A 23,908-nucleotide genomic window follows, 5' to 3' on the forward strand; every position below is an offset into this window, starting at 1 on the left:
CTTCCTTCCTTCCTTCCTTCCTTCCTTCCTTCCTTCCTTCCTTCCTTCCTTCCTTCCTTCCTTCCTTCCTTCCTTCCTTCCTTCCTTCCTTCCCTCCCTCTTGACCAACCTGAGGTAGTTAATAGCAGAATCAGGGCTAGAACCCAGGTCTCCTTTCTCCTTGCTCAAGATTCAGGAGCATCCAGAAGCTGAGTCTCTCCCAAGAAGTGTTAGTAGCTAGCCTGCCCTGTCTTGCTACTCAGCCAGAGGCTGTGTTCAGAAGGGCAAAGTACTAACTCCTGAGCACCATCAGCCCAGTCTGTAAGAGCTACACCTAAGTGATTGCCGCTTTGTATTCCTGTGCCAGCAACACTCAGATGTTTGGCTCACTGGCTCTCTTGAAACGAGGACTAACAGGTTATGGCAGCCTGACAGTCTGCTAAGTGCTTTGGGAAACATGGGTCAGTCTGTAGAAAGTCACTGTTTACTCACCTCACTGCTCTCCCACATAGGGTCAAGAATGTTAAGCAAACTGTCAAGTGATGAGAACTCTTTGGTCCAAGGTTCTAGATGTTACATTTCTATTTCACTATCCGCTTCTGCTGCCCTTCTCTAGAGAACAAGTGTTTTAGGGAGGGAAATTCTCACAATGTATCCATGAGGCATGTCACTTACCCCTGGCTGCCTCAGTTTCCTCATCTGTAAAATGGGAATATTCATATCTTCTACCTTACAGAATTATTGTGAGGACTAAATGAAACAATATTTCTAAAGCACTTTGCAAGCCTTAAAGTAGTATGTATAATATGCAATATACTATACATAATATAGAATATACTATACTTAATATAGTATATCATTATATATCACATAGGATACATAGAATAATATAATATCTTAACATATACAAAAATACTAAATGCTAGCTACAACAATAATAAACATAACAATGATCATTATTATTCCTGGCTCCGAAGCAAGTTCTCTATCCACTGCATGCAGCCTCCAACACTCCCCAGTGTACCAGATTAAAATGTAATTTAGAGGGGGTCAAATTCAGTGCTCTTTCCTACTAAATCAAGCTTTCTGCTCTTCTTACTTAGATAGTAAGCTTCCTGAGGCCCCAGAGTTCTTATTCAGATCTTGGGTCATCCCCAGGGCCCATAACACTAAGTGTTTTGCATCCCCCTCTCTCCTTCTATAATTAGGAAGAACTGAACAAAAGACATACCAAAGTCTGGAGCCAAGGGACACTAGGGAAGATGAAGTGATGGAGGCAGGCATGCAAAGACAGTTGACACTTTCCTCTGCTCTTGGGAGGGGTTGCCCAGATAGATAGCTGCCAGCCCCATCCCCACCCTAACCACCTTGGGGTGCTGGGAAGGCGGGAGGCTTGCTATGTGTGCTGGGAGCCTCACAGCTGGAACTGGCCTAATGAGTGGGACATAAACAACTTGACCTTCTAAGGCTGCAAAAGAAAAACAGGAGCAGATGGCTCTCCGGGCAACAGGGGCCACAGACCTCCCTCCCGCTGCCCTCTGTCAATAGCCCCCACCCCACAACCTAGCCTCACCTGCTACCTTCCAACATTTACAGATTTAAAGTGTATTCTTGGCTATTTTGATTCCCAGAGTAAGAGCTGCAAAACACCCCTGTGTTCTCCCTTTCGGAGGCTACTGACCCCCCTGAGGGAAGGTAGGAAAGTAGAAAGTCTTGGATTTAGAATCAGATGGGATGTGGGCCATCTCTCTCCAGGTCTAAATTAAACATCTACAAGTTAAAACTGCAGTGAGACTTTTGGGACAGCCTGTATAAGACCCAATCCCTGCCCTCAAGGGGGCAGACAAGAAGCAGGCAAGAGAAGAAAATATGTGAAGATTGTTTTAGACAACAATAGATCATTGGACGTATTTTCCTTGGTCCCAGACAACTAGAGATGCTGGGTGGATGTATCAGGAAGGCAGAGTTAGCTCCATGTAAGTTTCTAACCATCAGATCTGCCCCCAAAGTGGAAGAGACCACCTAAGGGGGGGGTTCCCAATACTGGAAGTCTGATAGATGGGGTAACCACTTATTCAAGGAATTGCAGGGCAGGTGTAAGGATTACCTGGACTAGCTGGGGACCCCATGGAATCCCACCAGGCTCTAACTGGGGCTCCAAACAATAGCAGGAAAGAGTCTGTGCTCAGAAAGGCACATGTGAATTATGCCAGATGATAGGAGATACAGGAGCAAAAAAGGGAGAGTTCATTTCTGGCCAGAGGAAAAGATGGAAGGTTTCCTGGAGTTGAGTCTTAAAGGCTGGACTGGAGTTGAGTCTTAAAGGGTGAGGAGAATTTAGCTGGAAGGAGAGGATGGAGGGAAGAGGAAAGTTTTCTTTCACATTGGGTGTCTTTGGACAAATCATTGCTCCTTTGTTGGTCTCCTATTTCCTTATCTGTAAAATGGTGATAAGAAGACTCACACGGGCTACCTTAAAGAAAGTAGTTGTGAAGGCTGAATAAGAATGGTTACAAAACCCTTTGCAGGTCATAATGTAAGTTAATAATAAGTTTTCTGAGTCTCAGTGATCTCATCTGTAAGATGGGGAAGATAATCTTTGTAATAGCTACCTTGTGGGGTTTTTGGAAGGAACAAATGACATAATGTCCTTATTAAAAGTGTCATATGGAGGAGAAATATCAAATTTCTCTGAGCCTCAGTTTCCTCATCTATAAAATAGGATTGATGATACCTGTATAAATTTTCCAGGACCAGAGAATTTAGAACTGGATGGGACCTCAGTGCTTAGCAGGTGGCAATGAACAGCTTGGGTATTCAGGGAATACTGTTTGATAAGCTTGATAGTCATGGGGTCTAGAGTTAGAAGGAACTGTAGAGATCATCTAATCCACAGGTTCTTCACCTGAGGTCCACAGACCCACATATTAGGAGGTCTGAACTAGAGGTTTTTTTCTAACTTGATAATTAATATAATTGGTTTCCTTTATAACCCTATGTGTTTTGTTCATTTTGTATATGTATATATTCATAAAAACTCTACCCTGAGAAGACTTAACAAGACACTGCTCAAAGGGTTCATGACTCAAAAAAAAAAAAAGGTTAAGAACTTCTGATCTGGTCCAATTTCCTCATTTTACAGGTAAGAAAATTGAGTCTCAGAAAAGGAAACAACTTCCAAGTTCTCACATGGAATAGTGATGATAATAACAACAGCTTGAAGTTACATAGTATTTAAAGATTTCCTCCTAAAAGGGGGGAATGATTGTACAAAGATGATTATTCCTGTTTTGCAAATGAGGAGCCTAGTTGGCCAACTACAATACAAGAAATTTTGGGGATTATGCATGCTTTCCAACTATCTTCACAAAGAGCAGTAGGAAACCACTAGGTGGCAGCCTTAAGTTGCTGTGAAAGTATCCATGGAATCTCAGAACTGGAATCACAAGACTCAGAGCTGGAATCACAGGATCTTAGACCCGGAATCACAGAACTGGAATTACAAAATCTCAAAACTGGAATTATGGAATTTAAGAACTAGAATCACAGAAGCTCTGAGTTGGAATCATGGAATCTCAGAACTGGAATCACAGAATATTAGAAAGTGAAACACAATCTCAGAACTGAAGTTACAAAATCTCAAAACTGGAGTCATGGAATCTCAGAACTGAAATCATAGACTCTCAGAATTGTAGAGACAGAAGCTCTGAGCTGGAATCATGGAACCTCAGAGCTGGAATCACAAAATTTTAGAACTGGAATCATAGGATCTTAGACCTGGAGTCACGGAACTGGCATTACAAAATCTCAAAACTGGAATCATGGAATCTCAGCACTGGAATCACAGAAGCTCTGAGCTGGAATCATGGAATCTCAGAACTGGAATCACAGAAGCTCTGAGCTGGAATCATGGAATCTCAGAACTGGAATCAAAGAATATTAGAACGCGAAACACAATCTCAAAACTGAAGTCACAAAATCTCAAAACTGGAGCCATAGAATCTCAGAATTGGAATCTTAAGACTCTCAAAACTGGAATGACAGAAGCTCTGAGCTGGAGTCATGGCATCTTAGAATGTGAAACACAATCTCAGAACAGAAATCACAAAATCTTAAAATGAGAATCATGAAATCTCAAATCTGGAATCATGGAACCTCAAAACTGGAATCATGGAATCTCAGAACTAGAATCACAGAAGCTCTGAGCTGGAATCATGGCATCTTAGAACGAGAAACAATCTCAGAATTTAAATCACAAAATCTCAAAACTGGAATCATGGAATCTCAGAACCAGAATCACAGGATCTCAGCACTAAGATTATAGAATCTTGGAATTGAAATCACAGAAGCTCAGAGCTGGAATTATAGAATCTCAGAACTGGAACTATAGAAGCTCAGAACACAGAGTCCTTGTTAGAAAGCTTGAACCATTCTCTCTGTAACTTGCCCCTGTTGCTCCTAGTTCTGCCCTCAGGGCTAAGAGGACTAAGAACAATTCTAAATTTTCTTCCACAGGACAGTTCATCAAACTCCTGAAGTCACCCATCTCTGTTCTCCCTGATTCTTTTCCTTCAATCAATCCTCAAATGGCACTAAACCAACACATTAGTGATAGTTAAACATTGACTTAGTTTTTTAAGGAAAGAAAGCTTGGAGGAGAGGAAGAAAAGCCCATTTGAAAGTGGGCTCTAAAAGAAGCCCAACAGGGGCCAAATAAGGAGAGGAAGGGGTCCATTGCTATATTCTGCTAGAAGAGGCAGACTATTCACCTGTAGGTCTCCTGCAGACATTTTGTGGTAAATGACTTCTTCGTCTCGGCGCTTCTCCTGGGGAATGGTGATGTTGGCCAGCGCCGTCTCAAAGTTCAAGATCTGCTGCATCTGGTAACGAATGGATTCCTCATCTCCCCCTCCTAGGAGCTTGCCCAGCTGCACCATGTAGTTCAGGTAACCTGTCAGGACCTGGAAAGAGGCAGGGTGACATAGTGAGGGGCACCAGAAGGGAAGCTCGAGGACCTGGGCTTTAGTCTTAACTTGGCCACTAATTTTCATGTTTGACTTTGGACAAGTAAGTCATTTTCCCATCTTGGGCCCATTTCCTTACCTCTAAAATGAGGGCCTTAGGTAGATGATGATCTTTGGGGTCTCCTCCAACTCTACATCAAGGTTCCCTTCCTTTTTTCTTTTAATTAAGTTTTCTGCTTTTTTTCCCCCCAAATGAATAAAAAATCTTTCTCTCCCCCTCGCTTTCTAAGTCATCAGAAAAAGAAAAACAAAACCCTTGTAGAAAATATCCATAGTAATGAATAACATAGAAATAGGTTTTGAATAATGATACATGTACCCAGTGGAACTGCTTGTCGGATTAGGGAGTGGGGAGGAAAGAGCGGGAGGTAGGGAGGACCATGAATCATGTAACCATGGAAAAATATTCTAGATTAAAAAAGTAGAAAAAAAAGAAAATATCCATAGTAAAAAAAGAAAAAAGAAAGCAAATTCCTCAATGGGCCATTTTGCCATCTGTATTCTTTCTGTCCCCTCTCTGAGATGGCAAGTAATAGGATATAGGTTATACATGTGCTATCATGCAACATATATTTCCATGTTCATCAAGTTCTGACCATAGCACATTCACGACCTAGCAAATCCACTTTTTAATCTTCACCTTCTGTCTCAGTATCTATTCTGTCCTAGTAACAGTTCTAAGACAGAAGAATGGCAAGAGCCAGGCAACTGGAGTTAAGTGACTTGCTCAGGGTCACACAGCTAGAAAGTTTCTGAGGCCAAATTTGATTCCTCTCAACTCCAGTCTAGCACTCTATCCATTTTGCTACCTAGCTGCCTCCGAGGGCCTTTAAAAAAAAAGGTGCCTTATTATAAATTTAATAATTTAACATTAAGCTCAACGAGAGAAGTTAAACATGCTATAGCAATTAGTTTCATTTACAGAATGAATTTCAACACTCAATCATTTATTCATTCATTCAACAATCATTTATTTTTCTTTCCTATACCAGGCAGGCAAGTTGGGCTCAGCTCTGCCCAAGGGCATCTCTCACTGAAAGAGAAGTTTATTGTCTGCTGCTTTGGACTTCATGTGACTTGTTCAGGGAAGACTTCCTCCCTGGCTGAAGGGGGTTTACTGCCATCAGCTAAGTGCCATCTTTATGCTGTTTATTAGTTTCCAACACTCTGTGGTGGGGAGAAGCTCAGCAAAAGGGATTACTGGAGGGGAAAGGAAAAGAGAGGGGAAGTAAAGAAAGGGAAAGAAAAAGGGGAGGAGAGGGAGAAGATGAAGTCCTTGCACCTGGGACCTTGAGGAGCTGGAGTCCCTGATTGGTGATACTCACCTTCTCATTTTCTGTCTTATTCAGATAATAATCTCTCGAAGGTAATCCTAAACCAGACTGGTCCACCTAGAATGAAACAAAAGATGTACTTGTAATTATCAAGAACACAGGCCAAGCAGATCTCATTTCTCAGATATTAATAACATCGATTAGCGAGTCAAATTTTTAAAAATAAGAGCTGCTCCCCAATTGATAAATGGGCAAGGAATATGAACAGGCAGTTTTTGGAAGAAGAGATCAAAGATATCACATAAAAGGTACCCTAAGTCACTCTGGATTAGAGAAAGGCAAATTAAAATAACGCTGAGGTATTGCCTCACTCCCATCAGATTGAATAAAAAGGAAAATGACAAATGCTGGAGTGAATGTGGAAAAATAAGGACACTAATGCATTGTTGGTGAAGTTGTGAACTGGTCCAGTCATTTGGAAGAACAATGTGGAACCATGCCCAAAAGGTTATAAAATTGGGCATACTTTGTGATCCAGCAATAACACTAGTAGATCTATATCCCAAAGAGATAAAAGAAAAAGAACCCATATGTAGAAAAATATTTATAGTAGCTCTTTTTGTGGTAGCAAAGAATTGGAAACTGAGGGGTTACCCATCAATTGAGGAATGGCTGAACAAGTTGTGGTATATGACTGTGAGTGAATTCTCTTGAAATAGGCTATCATGTGGAATGTACCATAAGAAATGACAAACCTGGGAAGACTTATGAGCTGATTGATGCAAAGTGAAGTGAGCAGAACCCAGAGAATAATTTACACAGTAACAATAACACTGTACAATGATCATTTGTGAAAGGCTTAGCTACTCTAATCGATACAATGATCCAAGATAATTCCAAAGGTCCATGATGAGAAATCATCTCCAGAGAGAAAACTGATGAACTTTGAGTGAATATTGAAGCATATTTTTTCACTTGCTTATTTTTCTTGCTTTTTTTTGCAAAATAGTTAATATGGAAATATGTTTTACGTGACTTCACATGCATAGCTGATATCATATTGCTTGCCTTCTCAATGGGTGGAGGAGGGGCTGGAGAGAGGGAGAGAATTGGGAACTCAAAATTTTTAAAAATTAATGTTAAAATATAAAGTACAGGAACAGCTGGGTGGCTCCATGGATTGAGAGCCATGCCTAGAGATGGGAAGTCCTAGGTTCAAATCTGGGAGGTCCTAGGTTCAAATCTGGCTTCAGACACTTCCTAGCTGTGTGATCCTGGGCAAGTCACTTAACTCTCCATTGCCCAGCCCTTACCACTCTTCTGCCTTAGGACTAATTCACAGTATTGATTCTAAAATGGAAGGTAAGGGTTTAATTAAAAAAAAAAATATATATATATAAAGTAAAAGTATTTACTTATGTTTAAAAGTACAATTATTTAAACACACATGCCAAATATATTGCCCAACCAAAACATGATGTCAGGGGAAGTACACTGGATCTGCATTTCAAGCCTGATGATTCTTCTACCTTAGGCAACTCTATTGCCTTCATTTATTTATTTATTTACTCATTCATTCACCCACTTATTTACTTATTCATTCATTCATTCACTCATTTATTTATTTATTAAAGAACAAAACAAAACAAAAAACACCTCTACCTTCCATCTTAGAATCAATACTGTGTATTGGTTTCAAGGCAGAAGAACAGTAAGGGCTAGGCAATGGAGGTTAAGGGACTTGCCCAGGGTCACCCTGCTAGAAAGTGTCTGAGGCCAGATTTGGAACCAGGACCTCTCATCTCTAGGCCTGGCTCTCCATCCACTGAGCTATCCAGCTGCCCCCATTCTCTTCTCTTTAGTCCTCAGTTTCCTCATCTAGGGAAGGAAGGAAACTGGCACAATTTGGGATAGGGAGAAGTGCACAAATATCCTGGACAGGCAACAGGCAAACTGCCCAGATATTTTCAGCCATCCAGGGCTTCCCAAAGGCTAGATGTCTTTGTACAATTCAGAGGCTGGGGCCCCAGATGGCCCAGGGGGGTAGAACTCACCTGAATCACATTGCTGTTGGAGTTCTTTGAGTCGGCACTGACATAAACAGAGAAGAAAGGGGAAGTACGATAGTGAGCAGTGACCACCTGCAGGATCTCCTGGAAGTTGTCTTTGTCCCACTGGCCTGTGATATTCCAGCCACCAAGCTATGGGAGATGAGAGAGAATAGAGGTGAGAAGCTTCAGGACCTGGTGAGAACCCCTCTTAGTCATAGTGGGGCAACAGGGTATTTCATCATTTTATAGATATGGAAACTGAGACTCAGAGAGGGAAAGAAACTTGCCCAGGGTCACATAGCTAGTAAGTGTAAAGTCAGAATTCATATTCAAATGTCTCCTGATAGCAAGGTTTGAACCCCGTTTCAAGCCCTATGGGAAATAGGAGAGACAAAGAGATTCAGTAGAAGGTAGGCAGTGGGCATTAGTATAAACTTATGTGATGGTCACCTTTCTGCAGTGATCACAAGCCACATTTTAGAGAAAAGAGGTGATTTATTATTTTTTCTAAGGGAAATACACAGAATATCAGATCTGGGAGGGACCTTAGAACATAGAACGTCAGGGCTGGGAGGGAGAGCCTAGAACATAGAATGTCAGGGCTGGGAGGGATAGTCTAGAACATAGAATGTCAGGGCTGGGAGGGAGAGTCTAGAACATAGAATGTCAAGGTTGGGAGGACCTCCGTCAAAGAGTCCTTCATCCTATGCCTGATGCCCTGGCTGGCAGCCCATAGGTCACCAGCTCAGCTTTCTCATTGTGATATCACAGGGAGAAGAGAAGGAGGAATGATGAAAGGCACCCCTCCCATTTCCTGAAGGGGAGGGGAAGAAGCCACTGGGGGCTCCCTCCTCACAGATGAGGTTTCTCTCTAATCCTGGGCCAAGACCATCTGTCTTTCATACATACACCCTTCAAGGAAAAGGAAGTAGTGACACTGAGAATTTCCTCTTCTAAATAGGCTACCATCCATGAGCGTAGAGTTAGAAATGGAAGCAGTTTGGAAAGAACCCTGAATCACTACTTATTTCTTCTCCTAGGCCTCAGTTTCCTCCACTATCAAGGCAAGGGACTGGGTTAAATGGGGCTCTGAGATCCCTTCTAGTCTGCCAGCTAGAATCTAGAAAGTGCCCATTGGGTCCCAGGCAGCACTGTGCTCATCTTTGGACCTATGACCCCATAAGTGTAAGCTCCCTGCCTGGGAAAGTGAGTTTCCACAAACACAGGGAGGCTTTGCTATTATCTTATTAAATGGCATTTACAGTGTACCCTCCCTTCCCCCAAAACCCCAGCAACCAAAAATGATCTGTAAGAAGTCCACTGTTTTTAGACAATTCTCTTTTAAAATTCTTCTTTATGCTGTGAAAAGTTTGTGTTTCTTGATAACTGTTATGAATTAAGTGAAAAAAAAGGAAGCCTCCTGAAAGGCAAAGCAGGGCTCAGGAAGGGGAGGGAGATAGGCAAAGACAAGGCAGCCAAGACAGCCTATTGGGCAGGAAAGCCTTACCTTCTCGATCAGCTGCATCAGGGGCTTCGCCTTCAGCTCTTCGATCTTGCTCTCATTCATGCAGGCTTGGTAATATTGTTGAGCCTTGCGCTCAGCCTCATTGGTGCTGGCAGTGGCATTTTCTAAAAGAACAAAAGGCAGCTGAAACTGGGTTCCCCAGTTAGATTTCACTCTTCTTGAACTAAGCTCATTCAGGAAACCACAGGCTTTTAGAAATGAAAGTCACCTTCAAACTTGGGCTTTTAGAGCTGGAAGAGGACTTAGAATGCCAGAGCTAGGAGGGAGCTTTGACAAAATGACAGACCTCAATGGAATCTTAGAACACAGAGGTGGGAGGGAACTTAGAAAATAGATTATACAGGGCTTTGGAACATGGGTTGTTGGCATTTCAATGAACCTAAGAGTAGAATTTCAGAACTGATATGGCTCTTTGAAGACAGAATTTCAGGGCAAGAAGGAACCTTAGGAACTGTTAAAGGTAGAATAAACTTTTAGAACACAGAATGTCAGAGCTAAAATAGACCTTAGAATACAGAATGTTGGAGCTAGAGTGGACCTTGGAACACAGAATGTTGGAACTAGAGTGAACCTTAGAATACAGAATGCTGGAGCTGTAGTGGATCTTAGAAAACAGAATGCTGGAACTGGAGTGGACCTTAGAACACAGAATGCTGGAGAGTGGACCTTAGAATACAGAATGGTGGAGCTAGAGTGGATCTTAGAAAACAATGTTGGAGCTGTAGTAGGTCTTAGAACACAGAATGCTGAAGCTGGGGTAGATCTTAGGACACAGAATGCTGGAGCTAAAGTGGACCTCAGAACTCAGAATGCTGGAGCTAGAGTGTATCTTAGAAAACAGAATGTTGGAGCTATAGTAGATCTTAGAACACAGAATGTTGGAGCTATAGTAGATCTTAGAACACAGAATGTTGGAGCTAGAGTGGCCCTTAGAACACAAAATGTTGGAGAGATAGAGTACACCTTAGAACACATAATGTTGGAGAGATAGAGTACACCTTAGAACACATAATGTTGGAGATAGAGTAGACCTTAGAACACATAATGTTGGAGATAGAGTAGACCTTAGAACACACACATAATCCTGAAGTAGGCATAGACCTTAGAACACAGAATGTTGGAGCTGGAATAGATCTAAGAATACAGGACACTGAAGCTGGAGTATACCTGAGAATGCAGAATGTTAGAGCTAGAGTGGAACTTAGAACACAGAATAATAGAACTACAGGGGATCTTAGACCATAAAATGTTAGTGCTAGAATGGACCTTAAAACACAATGTCAGAAGCTGGGAGGTCCCTTAAAACAAAGATTTTCAGAGCTAGAATGGAGCTTAGAATATAAATTGTCAGAACAGGAAGGGGACTTAGAGATCATTTGATCCAGGGAATAGTAAGGTACAGCCTGTGATGTCATCTATTTTTATACAATATATAACCTGTGAATTAAGATGGTTTTGACATTTTAAGATAAAATTTTATTGTATTTACTAGATTCTCATCCAAGCTCTTTCTTTTTGCAAATGAGGCAACTGGGACTCAGGGAAGAGATATGACTTTCTAAGGTCACGTATCACTAAGTGGCAGAGCCAGGGCTTGAAAATCCAGGTGTGCTCACTCATAATTCATGGTTTTTTAGATCTCTTTTCCCATATCCATGCTCTTTCTTTAGACTGTACTCTTCCTTAATAACCTGGCTAGGCTGCCACATCCTTTTATTGCATTTTTTCAATTACATTTTCAGAGATGTGGAATACTCTGTTAAGGGTGGGCTCCCTGACAATTCACAACAGCATTCAGCCTCTCTCTCTCTCTCTCTCTCTCTCTCTCTCTCTCTCTCTCTCTCTTGTCTCTCTCTCTCTCTCTCTCCTGGAAAAGTTTACTTCCTAAGAGGGAGGCCTGAAGCATAACTCCCTCACTCCCCCCAAATTACAGTAAAATCAAGCCTTATATAGTTTCTGTTATAATCTCTTCTGGATTTTGGGTCTTCCTTTGCCAAAGAAAGCAGATGGTGGCATGGTGGATAGAACATTTGACCTGGAGTCAGGAAGACCTGAGTTCAAATCCTCCCTCAGACATTTACTAGCTGTGTGACTCTGAGCAAGTCACTTAACCCTGTTTGCCTCAGTTCCCTCATTTGTAAAATGAGTTGGAGAAGGAAATGGCAAACCACTCTAGAATCTTTGACCCAGTTTGGTTCAAAAGGAGTCAGATACAAGTGAAAAAGATGACAGAACAACAAAAATGTGCCAGGTACTATGCTATGGGAATACAATATCTGCCTCAGCTTCCCCAACCATAAATTATATCTACAATATTCCCAACCCATAAAATACAATATCTGACTCAGTTTCCCCAACCATAAATTATATCTACAATATCTCCAATCCATAAAATACAATATGTACCTCAGTTTCCCCAACCAAAAAAAAACTCACAATGGTGATGAGGTAGGTTTACAAATATCATTTCATATGTAAACACTAGCAGGACCTGACACATAGTAGGCATTCTCTAAATGCTTAAGCTTTCATTACCCCAACTTTAGGCTTGGGAAGCATCAGACATAGGGGAGCTTTAGCCTTTCCATTCTGGCCCGAAATTCTCCCACTTCAGAACTGGCAGAAGGGGGAGGGAGAAGGAATTGGAGAATATATGGGTCTGTCCCAATTTTCAGATCACAGTCATTTTTTTTTTCTGCTTAAGGCTGTAACTCATATAAAGTACTCAAAGCCTCATTCATTATTAATTCATTTCCTCTTCAGGTACACAGGCTATTTAAAGACTTGTTTTCCATTTTCCTTTTTCTCCCTTGTAAACTGCATCTCATTTCGTCCCTCGCTCTAAGTTTTTAGTTACCTTTGGCCATCCATTCTATTTCTTTATGCTTCTCCTTAGTAACCTGGCTGGCCTGCTGCCTGATTTTATTGTAATTTAGCAATTAAATTTTTGGAGACATGAAATGTTCTGATAAAGGCAGACTCTCTGAAAGTGCCTGTTGTCCTGGGGTGGGGCCATAGTCATAAAATCAATGTTCAAGCTGTAAAGGACCTTAGAACACAGAATGTTAAAACGTGAAATGTCAGACCTGTAATAATCCTTAGAACACAGAGCAATGAAGCAAGTGGGGAACTTAAGACCTAGATTTTAAAACACAGACAGAACTAGAAGGAAACTAAGACCCCAGAATGTTGGGGCATGAAATGTCAGGGCTGGGAGGGAATGTAGAACATAGAATTTTAGAATATGGAATGTCAGAAATAGGAAGGATCTTAGAACATAATTTTATATTTTTAAAATTTATTTTTCGCCAATTACATGTAATAACAAGTTTCCATACCAGTTTTCCTAAGTTATATGATCAGATTCATCTCCCTCCCTTCCCTTCTCCCTTCCGGAGCTGGCAGGAGATTTGATCTGAGTTATACATGCATTAACAGGCAAAACATATTTCCATATTGCAGGAACATAATTTTAAAGCTAGCAGGGAACTTGGAACAAAGGATGTCAAGAGCTTGACAAGACCTTAGAACACAGAATGTTAGAATATAGGCCGCCAGTGCTAGAAAGAGTCTGTGTTCTGAATTCCCTCCCAGCCCCGACGTTCTGAGTTCTAAGTTTCTTCCATCTGCAATAGTCTATTTTCTAAAGTTCCTTCCCAGCTTCAGCACGCTATGGTCTGTTTCCAATTCAAAAATCTATATTTAATTTGTATTAAATAAGGCTCTGGCGTGTCAACTTTTATTACATTGATGTAGATTTATTTAATCATCTGAAATTAAATTTGTAGATAATAAATTTCACACTGTGGCACGGAGACATGCTTTTCAACCATAACTGACTATGAAGAATGGTTAAGAATGGAGGCAGTGTAGTGTGATAGAGAGAACAACAATTTCCATTTCCATTTTGATTTAAGGTTTACAGAATGCTTTAAACGCTTTAGCCTGGGAAGGAAGAACAGGAGGCCTTCTGGGAAAGGCAGTGGTTTTCTGTGTCATAAGATGAGAAAAAGAGAAAATGGAGAGATGAGAGGAAGAGAAAAGGAATGGCAATGGAAGAGGAGAGAGAGGGAATGAGACAAAGATAAGAAAGAAGAGAAGCCAGAAATGAGGAGAGGGAAAAGAAACAAGGGAAGAAATTAAAGAAGATAAGAAAGAAGAGAAGGGTAGGTATAAAGTAAGGGAAAGAGAAAGAGAGAAAGATGGGGGTATAGGATGGGGGAAAGACCAGCGGGACAGGATGAAGAAGGGAAAGGAGAAGGTCCAGAATGGAGGAAAAGGGGGGATGGGGGAGAGGAGAGAGGGATTGTAAGAAGAAAAAGGGAAGAGTTCGGGAAGAGGGAATGAGTAAAGGAGAAGGGCAAGGAGAAAGGGGGAAGGGAGGAAGGGAAAAGAGGAAAAGGGAAAAAAAACCTAGGTGAAAATGGAGAAGAGGAGGAGGGAGGGTTAAGGAGTAGAAAAGAGAAGGGAGAGAGTGAGATAGGGGAGAGAGAAGAGGGAGAAAAGAACAAGGGAAGATGGGGAGGAGAAGAGAAGCTGAAGTGAGAAAAAAAGGGGACAGGGATGCAGTAGGGGAGAGACAGAGGTTATGGAGGAAAGAAAAGAAGTGGGAAGGGGAGGAGGGAATAGTGGGAAGGGTGGGAGGAGAGGAGGGAAGGGAGAAGGGCCTTTCCCAGGGTTCCAAGGCAGGGAGAACATATAATCTCCAAACTGCCTGGCTTTCCAGCATACCACTGTTGTTTGCATGAGAAAGCAGCTGGGAGAAGGGAGGGGGAGGAGAAGAGGTGTCAGAGGCGAGTCACACAGAGAAACCTGCGTTTCTATGGGAACCCCTCCGCAGCATCAGCCCAGAATCTCTGCCTCCCTCCCTCCTTCAAAGACAGGAGGGCAGAAGGACCCACCCAGAGGCTGGGGCCAAGCGCTATGGCCCCCAGAAAGCAGTAGCTTCCCCAGCGCAAACATCTGGCTCCAGTTTGGACCCTGAAATGCCAAGGCTGCGGTGGGGGGTAAGGGGAAGGGTTGGAGTCTAGGTCAGAGACACCCTGAGCCAGGTTGGGGCTGGCCCTCACCCTCCCTTGGTGGCTGGAGGAAGGCCACTAGAGATAAGAGCCCCAAACAAAGGCTTTGGAAAGAATGGTGAGCACAGCTCCCAGGCTGGGCCTCTCCAAGTTCCAGTAAATCACCAGGCTAGGGAGGCCAGTCCTCCCTCCTCCCCACACAAGGGCCAGCCAGGAAAGTATCAGCACAACAAGGCAAGGTGGAGGGTGGGGGGAGCCTGGTGCACCAGAAGGCCCCAGGGGAAAGCAGAGGCTAGCCCGTGGTTGCCAAGGACCAGGGGGTTCTAATCTAGCCACTGCCACTTAGGTCCAGAGGCACCAACCTACTGGGAAATCATGCCACTTCTCTTGGCCTCAGCTTTCTTATCTGTTCAATGGGGAAAATGGAAGCAATTACTTCCTAGGGGCTGATGTGAGGTTCAAATCAGAGAATGAGTATAAAGCATGGCCTCCTATGCCATCTGTGAGCAACCTGGGTTCAAGACAGTGATGGAGGAAGGAGAAGTAGGCTTGGAGTCAGGAGACTTGAGGACAGATCCCAGCTGTCCCTTTACTATATGTGTAAACTCAGACATTTAAATCCCTTCTGTTTTCTGAACCTGTTTCTTCTTCCACTTTAATCTACACATTCAGTTAAACCCCCCCCCCCCCCAGAGACAAGGCACTGAATTTGCCCCCTGTTTCCGACAGAGGGCTGCGTGGCTAGCCTAGGTGGTGGGAAGACCTGGTTTGGTATTCTCTCTCACATTTACTAGCTCTGTGATCCTGGGTCTTCTCTTACAACCTCCCAGTGTCCCAGGCAACTCTCTAAGACTACAAATCAAAAGCCATGAAGAGATCTCATTGGCAGAGAGAATTTCCTCACCTCATGCTCCCTACTTCAGAGTGTAAAAAGGAAATTGGAAAAAACCATCTAAAAATGTATATATTTCTATGGACAAGGGAAATGTATCAAAACTACATTTCCCTTGATCCAACATGGTCCAACTGGTTTCCGTTTCCGACGTCTTGACGCAGGGGAGCGCTTAAATCTCGTGGGTTAGGAGGGAGTGGTCTCTCTCTCTTTGGCGAGTAGGCGCTTGGCTAGGAGGCAGTATGGAGGCGGCAGTTTTGAATGCTTACAAGCGCGTGGTCTAATGATTTTATCTATCAACATGGCTTTAATTAAAATACTAATATATATATTTATAGCAGCCTCTATCATTTTTCATATTAACAAGAGAAACCACAGATCTGGTTCAATTTTTAAAAAAAGATTATTGTGAAGTTTTCCTATGTTAAGGGAGGTACCTACAGACTAGTAGTCAGAGCAATGGATTCAGAGTCAACCAATCTGAGATCAAATCCCAGCTCAGCTACTTCCTAGCTATGTAGCCTTGGGGAGGTCACTTCCTCTCTCTGTCTCAGTTCCCTCATCTGTAAAATAAGGGTTTTTTGGGGCAGCTGGGTGGCTCCATGAATAGAGAGCCAGGTCTAGAGATGGGAGGTCCTAAGTTCAAATCTGGCCTCAGATAATTCCCAGCTGGGTGGTCCTGGGCATGTCACTTCACCCCCATTGCCTAACCCTGACCGCTCTTCTGCCTTAGAACCAAAACACAGTACTGATTCTAAGACAGAAGTTAAGGGTTGTTTTTTTTTTTTAATGAGGGTTTTGGACTTTAGTGCACAAGAGGATGAGAGGTCCTATTGTTCTTTGCTCTGGTCAGACCACATTTAAAATACTGTGACACTATAATTGAGGAAGCATATCAATAAATTAGAGTTCAGATAACAGGCCAGTGAGGATGAGTCTGGAGACCCAGTCCTACAAAGATCAGTTAAAAGAACTGGAAATTAAGTGAATTTTCTAACATGAAGGAGAATGTGAAAGGGAATTTTTATTCTCTTTGTCTATTTTAAGTTCATCAATCAAGAATTTAAAGTATCCCTACTTGACATTAATGCATTGCTGGTGGAGTGGTGAAATTGATCCAACCATTCTGGATGGCAATTTAGAACTATGCCCAAAGGGCTTTAAATGACTGCCTGCCCTTTGACCCAGCCATACCACTGCTGGGTTTATACCCCAAAGAGATGATAGGAAAAAGACTTGTACAAAAATATTTATAGCCATGTTCTTTGTGGTGGCAAAAAATTGGAAAACAAGGGGATGCCTTTCAATTGGGGGAATGGCTGAACAAATTGTGGTATCTGTTGATGATGGAATACTATTGTGCTCAAAGGAATAATGACCTGGAGGAATTCCATGTGAACTGGAATGACCTCCAGGAAGTAATGCAGAGTGAAAGGAGCAGAACCAGGAGAACCTTATACACAGAGATGGATCTGTGACACAATCGAATGTAATGGACTTCTCTACTAGCAACAATGCAGTGATCCAGGACAATTCTGAGGGACTTAGGAGAAAGAATGCTATCCACATCCAAAGGAAGAACTGTGGGAGCAGAAACACAGAAGAAAAACAACTGCTTGATCACATGGGTCAATGGGGATATGATTGTGGATGTGGACTCTAAACGATCACCCCAGTGCAACTATCAATAATATGGAAATAGGCTTTGATCAGTGACACATGTAAAACCCAGTGGAAATGCACATTGGCTACAGGGAGGGTGGATGGGAATCATGGGGGTGGGGAAAGAATATAAATCATGTAACCATGGAAAAATATTCTTTTTAATTTAAAAAAGTATCCTTACTTAATACTTAGTAAGTCACTAACAAAGTTCATGCCCTAAAAGGCCACAAGCACTCCCCCCACCCCTCACCCCAGCAGTGCTAGGCAAATTGAAAGGCTGTGATTGATTTCTGAGATGTGACGAGGAGAGATGATGGGTGGAGAAAACTGTATATAAGTGGGAGCCTGAGAGAGATGCGCTCTCTCTATGCTTGGTGAATTCTTAGGCTCTTCATTCTTGGTGGCCTTTAGCCTAGGGAGCCTGAGCTCTGGTGGGATTCTTGGCAGTCTTGGCCTCATGTGCACTGAAGGTTCTCTCAGTGGTTTTTCAGCATCTTTGGCTCTTTGGATTTTGGCTTCCTGATCTGGATTTTAGATTCTGGTGAGATTTGCATTCGAAGTCTAGAGGCACTAGGACTAGGACTTAGGGTATTTTTAGCTAGGTGATATTTTCTACCTCCTTCCTATATTTCCCACTTTAATAGCTCTACCTTGCTGTAAAAATAAAGCTACTAACAGCCTACTGACTCATAGTTTAACTTTAATTTTTATAAATGGCAACCATAGCAATTCTTTTTTTTTAACCCTTATCTTTGTCAAACCAAATTTTTAATTATTATACTTGGCAACCAGTTTTAATTATTACATTTGGCAGACCACAAACATTTGATGAGTTTCCTCAATCTTCTTCAATTTTCTTCACTTTTTACTATCCTTAAGTCAGGTCTTTAGTAGCTAAATTCTGGAGTTTGGGCTCTAAGTTAGTAGAGCAGTTTTAAAATAGACAAAAAGGGTGGATTAGCCACATGCTACAGCTGCTGGTCTGATACTATAAAGCCAATCAGAAACACCCAGTTTTTCCTCCATGGAAGGATAAGTTCTAAATCTTTTTTTCTCCTCCCCCCTTTAACTGAACAGTTGAACGTTTGCTGCTACCTGGTAAGCCCAGTGTTTTTTAGCAACAATCAGCCCCTTCAGGGTTTTCACCTGAGGGGATGCTTTCAACACCCCTCCTTGTCTCCCTGCCTCCTGGGGAGGCTATCCTGCCCCCACAAGCTACTACTTTGCAGCCCAGAATTCTGGAGTATTAGAGGAAGTTAGTAAGTTCAGCTCAGCCTTCTGTTATTAGAAGGTGTTAATTATTGGGCTAAATTAACAAAGTTTAGCCTTATCTTGCTCCTGAAGTCTGCTCTTTCCTTTTTCCCAGGCCCCACATGCCTCCAGCATTAGCTTAAGTGGGAGGTGGACACCGCAGAGAGCAGCAGTAAAGATAACTAAAACGGCTCCCTTAACCCTGAGAAGCTTTCTGAGCCTTTAAGGGCAAAATCCCAACAGCCTGTGCTCTACATCCAAATCCTTTTGCCCTCCCAGGCCAGCTCAGGGAAGCGGCTCCCTGCCCACATGGCCATGGAAGTTTAAAAAACTGGAAATTAAATGAATTTTCTAACACGGAGAGAAGAGAATAATTGGGGGTAATACGCTCGCTGTTTTTAAAAAAGTGAAAACAGCCACCATATTATTTTTAATTTTTAAAAAATCTTTTTTTGGATCCCCATTGCTTAGCACAATGCCTGACACATAGTGGGAGCTATAAATGCTTGATCTGGCTTTCAGGGCTGTCACCCACAGTAATGCAATGAATGATGCAGCAAGAGTCAATTAATCAATAAGCATTTATTAAATGCCTACTAGGTGCCAAACAATCTGTTAAGGGCTATGGTTACAAATACAAAGAGCGGATCTATTGCTACTTGCAAGGAGTTTTCAGCTCTTACTTTCTGCCATAGAATCAATACTGTGTATTGGCTCCAAGGCAGAAGAGTGGTAAGGGTTGGCAATGGGGGTCAAGTGACTTGCCCAGGGTCACACAGCTGGGAAGTGTCTGAGACCAGATTTGAACCCAGGACCTCCCAAATCTAGGCCTGGCTCTCAATCCACTGAGGCTCCCAGTTATCCCCCACAGTCTTAAAAAAAACCCAACAACAAAACCTAACCTTCTGTCTTAGAATCAATCCTGAGTTTTGGTTCTAAGGCTGAAGAGCAGTAAGAGCTAGGTAAATTGGAGTTAATTAATTTGACCAGGATCACAAAGCTAGGAAGTGTCTAAGTCCAGATTTGAACCCAGGACTTCCCCATTTCGGTCTGGCACTCTATCCACTGTGTTACTGAGATGCCCTTCGGAATCTACATCCTAACAGAGGAAGCAGATTCCCTCCAGGTTGAAATCTACAAAATGACTTGTTTTATTTGGCTAAACTCCAATGGATGGAAGTTACAGAGATTTCAGGCTTGATAGAAGGAAAAACTTTCTAATGATTAGAGCTGTCCAAAAGGAAAGATGGGCTGCCTTGGGAGCTGGCAATCTCCCCCTTTTTTAAGCACATCTTTCCCACCTGTTTTAAAATAGGAATCTTGCAGGGGCAGCTGGGTAGCTCAGTGGAGTGAGAGTCAGGCCTAGAGACAGGAGGTCCTAGGTTCAAACCTGGCCTCAGCCACTTCCCAGCTGTGTGACCCTGGGCAAGTCACTTGACCCCCATTGCCCACCCTTACCACTCTTCCACCCATGAGACAATACACCGAAGTACAAGGGTTTAAAAAAGAAAGAAAGAAAATAGGAATCTTGCCCAGAGGCTTAGATGGCGCCCACGGCTCCATCCATCTGAAATTCTTTGCGTTTGTGGCCAGGTCATTCTTTGAGCTATCTTCCAGCTTGAAGTCCTATCTACTGCCTACGGCAGAAAGTCCACTCAGAAGACGACATATCTTCTCAGTGTCATATATTGTGGCCTGAGCTAGACCTCAATAAGCAGCTACAGAGAGCAAAAGGATTGTGGGAAGGGCACTATCCCATATCGGGAAATTTGGCAGAGGAGACAGGAAAGAGAGAGGAAATAAATCCTGGTCCCGTTAGGAAGTAAATAATTTTATTTCTATGAGTAAATGAGTCATAGAATTACAAGACATTAGAATTAAAGGGGCTCTTAGAACAGCTGAAGTCAGAAACAGAAGAGGTTTCAATTACGGGATGTTAAAGCAAGAAGAAGACCTGAGAATGTATAATGTGAAACTTGGAACACGGGATGCTAGAGCGGAGAGGGGCTTTAGAACATTGACTGTCAGAACTGGAAGGGTTCTTGGCACACAGAATGTCAAGAAAGGGCAGGAACTTTAAAACACAAAATTTAATAGTAGGGAGGGAGCTTGGAACAAAGAATTTTAGGGCTGGAAAAGATCACAGAAAATCATCAGTAAGAGGGATCTTAGAACATGGAATGTCAGAGCTCTAAAGATCCTTAACTATGATCTATTCAGGGCAACTAGATGGCATGGTGGATAGAGCACCTGGAGTCGGGAGGACCTGGGTTCAAATCTGAACTCAGATACTTCCTAGCTGTGTGATCCTGGGCAAGTCACTTAACTGATCATCTAGCCCTTGCCACTTTTCTGTCTTAGAATTGATACTAAGATACAATATAAGAATTAAAAAATCTAATCACAGGTTTACAGATTTAGAGCTAAAAGGGATTTTAGAGTTTATCAAAACTAATCCTAGGGGGCAGCTGGATAGCTCAGTGGATTGAGAGCCAGGACTAGAGACGGGAGGTCCTAGGTTCAAATCTGACCTCAGACACTTCCCAGCTGTGTGACCCTAGGCAAGTCACTTAACCCTCCATTGCCTAGCCTTTACTTCTCCTCTGCCTTGGAGCTAATACACAGTACTGACTCCAAGATGGAAGGTAAGGGTTTAAAAAAAACACAACTAATCTTCATTTTACAGGAGAGAAAAATGAGGCTCAAAGTAATTAAATGATTTGCCCAAGGTCACATAGCTGAGGAAGGATTCAAACTTGGGTCTTTCCGACACCAAGCCCAATAGTCTATCTATTAAGCCAAGCTGCTTCTCTTTCTCCAACCCCTTCATTTTATAGAAGGCAAAACTGAAGCCCTAAGAAGGGAGGTTACTTGCTCAACATCATCCAACCAGGAGAGTTAGAATTTGAATTCAGGTCTTCTGACTCCCCAAACTATAGCCTCATTCCCTTCCCATGGGGTGATAGTGTTAGGATATTTCAAATCTATTTTCCACTCGTGACGAGGCTGATTTTACTCTAAAGGGAACAATATGAGTAAAAAGCTGCTCCTAGTTATATGGCACTTATTTCCCATGAATTATCATTGAAGTCCCTTCTATACAACAACCTTGTGAGAGTTCATGTGTGAAAGATGATACTCAATTTATATATAAGAAAGTTGGGGTTCTGGGTGGGAATTGCCTTGCTAGTAAGGGGTATGGCTGGGAAAACTCGAGTTTTCTGACACTATTCCATCTCCAGCTGTATTTTTTCTCTCTTAAAGTTCCACCTTCCCTAACTGAATTCCGAGACCACGTGGACAGGCCATTCTGGCCACTCCATTCTGCTCTCTGCTTCAAAGTGGAATAAATCACATATTTGTTGCTTTCTTGGCATGAGAGATGCCTATGGGAAGGTCTCTGGGATAGCCTCCGAAAGGATGACAGATTCCACTGGAGCCAGAGGTTAAGAGAAAAACAGCAAACTCCTACTTTTAAAGTGCCTCAGAGTTTACTAAGCACTGGGACATCCAAGGAACTTCGATTTAGAGATGGAAGTGACCTTAGAGGCCAATGAGTTCAAGCCCCTCATTTTACAGCAGAGGAAACTGAGGCAGACAACCTCTGTGACTTGCCCTGGATCACACAGCCTAGTAAATGTCTGAGGCAGGATTTGAACGGGGTTATTCCCAATTCCAAACCCAATGCTCTAGCTACTCCTCTGCCCAGCTGCCAAGGAAAAGAGAAACACCCCCACGCTGGCTTTAAGCAGTATTTGTTACAGCTGTCAACACAGAGTACTACCCATCACATAGCCAGGCCACGTTATCTTCTCTCTTTCCTCACCAGGACCCTGTGAGCCAGAAAGGGGGCAGGAGATTATTCTCCATTTAACAGACAGGATAACCTAGACTCAGAGACAGAGTGTGGCTTCCTTCTAGGCACACAGCAATTATGAGCGAAGCCACCATTTGAATGGAGATTTCCTAACTCTCAAGTCCAGGGTTTTTGCCCCCAAGATGGAGCCAAAACTTACTGGGAGGAAACAACTTCAGGAAGAAGCTTTTCTGCCAACTCTGGGCTGTCTCGGAGCTACCTGGCCGCCAACCCAGCAAGATTGCTGTGACAAAAAGCAGGTGTCCGTTCGGTTGACTGTGAACAGCTCTCTGGGCAACAATAGTGAGAGTAACTAAGAAAGATCCTTAACTACTTTCACCGTGTGTTACAGAGGGAAGGGGAAAGCCCGGCTTCACAGTCCTGCTTTGCTGGGCTCTGGTGATTTCCTCTGGGGACTAGGCTATAGGATGGAGAAGCTGCTCTCCCAACTTAGCAGCCAGGTCCGAGGCTCTGAATGGGAGAGTTGAGACAAAAAGACAGTGTGGTTGGTTTCTGTCGAAAGGGAGGGGAAAAGAGAGAGAGAGAGAGAGAGAGAGAGAGAGAGAGAGAGAGAGAGAGAGAGAGAGAACGAGAGAACGCGAGCATAGATGTGTGAAGAGAACCAATATAAAAACTCATTCCACCAATTCAGGTCACAATTTATGCATAATTTATAGTCCTAGAAAGTTGCAAAGGGCAAAGGAGAACAGCTAGGTAGCACAGGAGATAAAGAGCCAGGCCTGGGGAAGGGAGATCCTAGATTCAAATCTGGCCTCAGAAACTTCTTAGTTGTGTGACCCTGGAGTCACTTAACCCAAAATTGCCTAGTCCTGGAGCCGTTCTTCTGTCTTAACACTTGATACTAAGACTGAAGTTAAGGGTTTTAGGGGGAAAAATGAAAAGGAAGAAACAGGATTTGAAATCTGGTCTTCCTGTTGCCAAGGCCAGCCTTCTATCTATTACTCCAAACTGTCTTTAATGAAATGTTTAGTCACTACCTTTTTACCAAATAATTTACAATTCCTTTTTGATCAGTGGTCCTTTCTCCCCCATCCTCACTACCACCAACGTCTGGCACTGCCCTGCTACATCCTTGACCTAGGGAAGTACAAGGCCTCTAAGCAAAGTAAATTAGTGTGATTCCTGTGGTGTTTGCATTGAGACTAAGTCTCCTGGTGTTTCCAAACAGTCAATCAAATTCTTTATTACAAACTGAATAACAAAATGTCTTCTGAACACTGGCCTTGAGAGCCCAGAAAAAGAACTGCCCAGCTCCCTCTGGCTGACCTGGACAAACATCTGCCACAACAGGCAGGAACAGTTACTGTAAAAGGAAGAAACTGTTCTAAGTGTTTGCTCTTTTTTTTTTTTTT

The 23,908-nt window shown here is 42.7% G+C and overlaps 1 protein-coding gene across 1 annotated transcript in view; it reads right to left on the reverse strand.

Moving 5' to 3' along the window:
• Positions 1–4,667: 4,667 nt before the first annotated feature.
• ECE1 (endothelin converting enzyme 1) overlaps positions 4,668–23,908 on the reverse strand; it is a 54,531-nt gene continuing 35,290 nt past the window's right edge. The window contains exons 5-8 of the mRNA XM_044668713.1: positions 9,836–9,957; positions 8,332–8,478; positions 6,329–6,394; positions 4,668–4,940 (exon numbers count right to left, since the gene is read on the reverse strand). Coding sequence (XP_044524648.1) covers positions 4,668–4,940; positions 6,329–6,394; positions 8,332–8,478; positions 9,836–9,957 — 608 coding nt within the window. The remainder of the gene's footprint in view (positions 4,941–6,328; positions 6,395–8,331; positions 8,479–9,835; positions 9,958–23,908) is intronic.

This window comes from Gracilinanus agilis, chromosome 3 (genome assembly GCF_016433145.1).
Source record: "Gracilinanus agilis isolate LMUSP501 chromosome 3, AgileGrace, whole genome shotgun sequence".
NCBI classification, from domain to species: Eukaryota; Metazoa; Chordata; class Mammalia; order Didelphimorphia; family Didelphidae; genus Gracilinanus; species Gracilinanus agilis.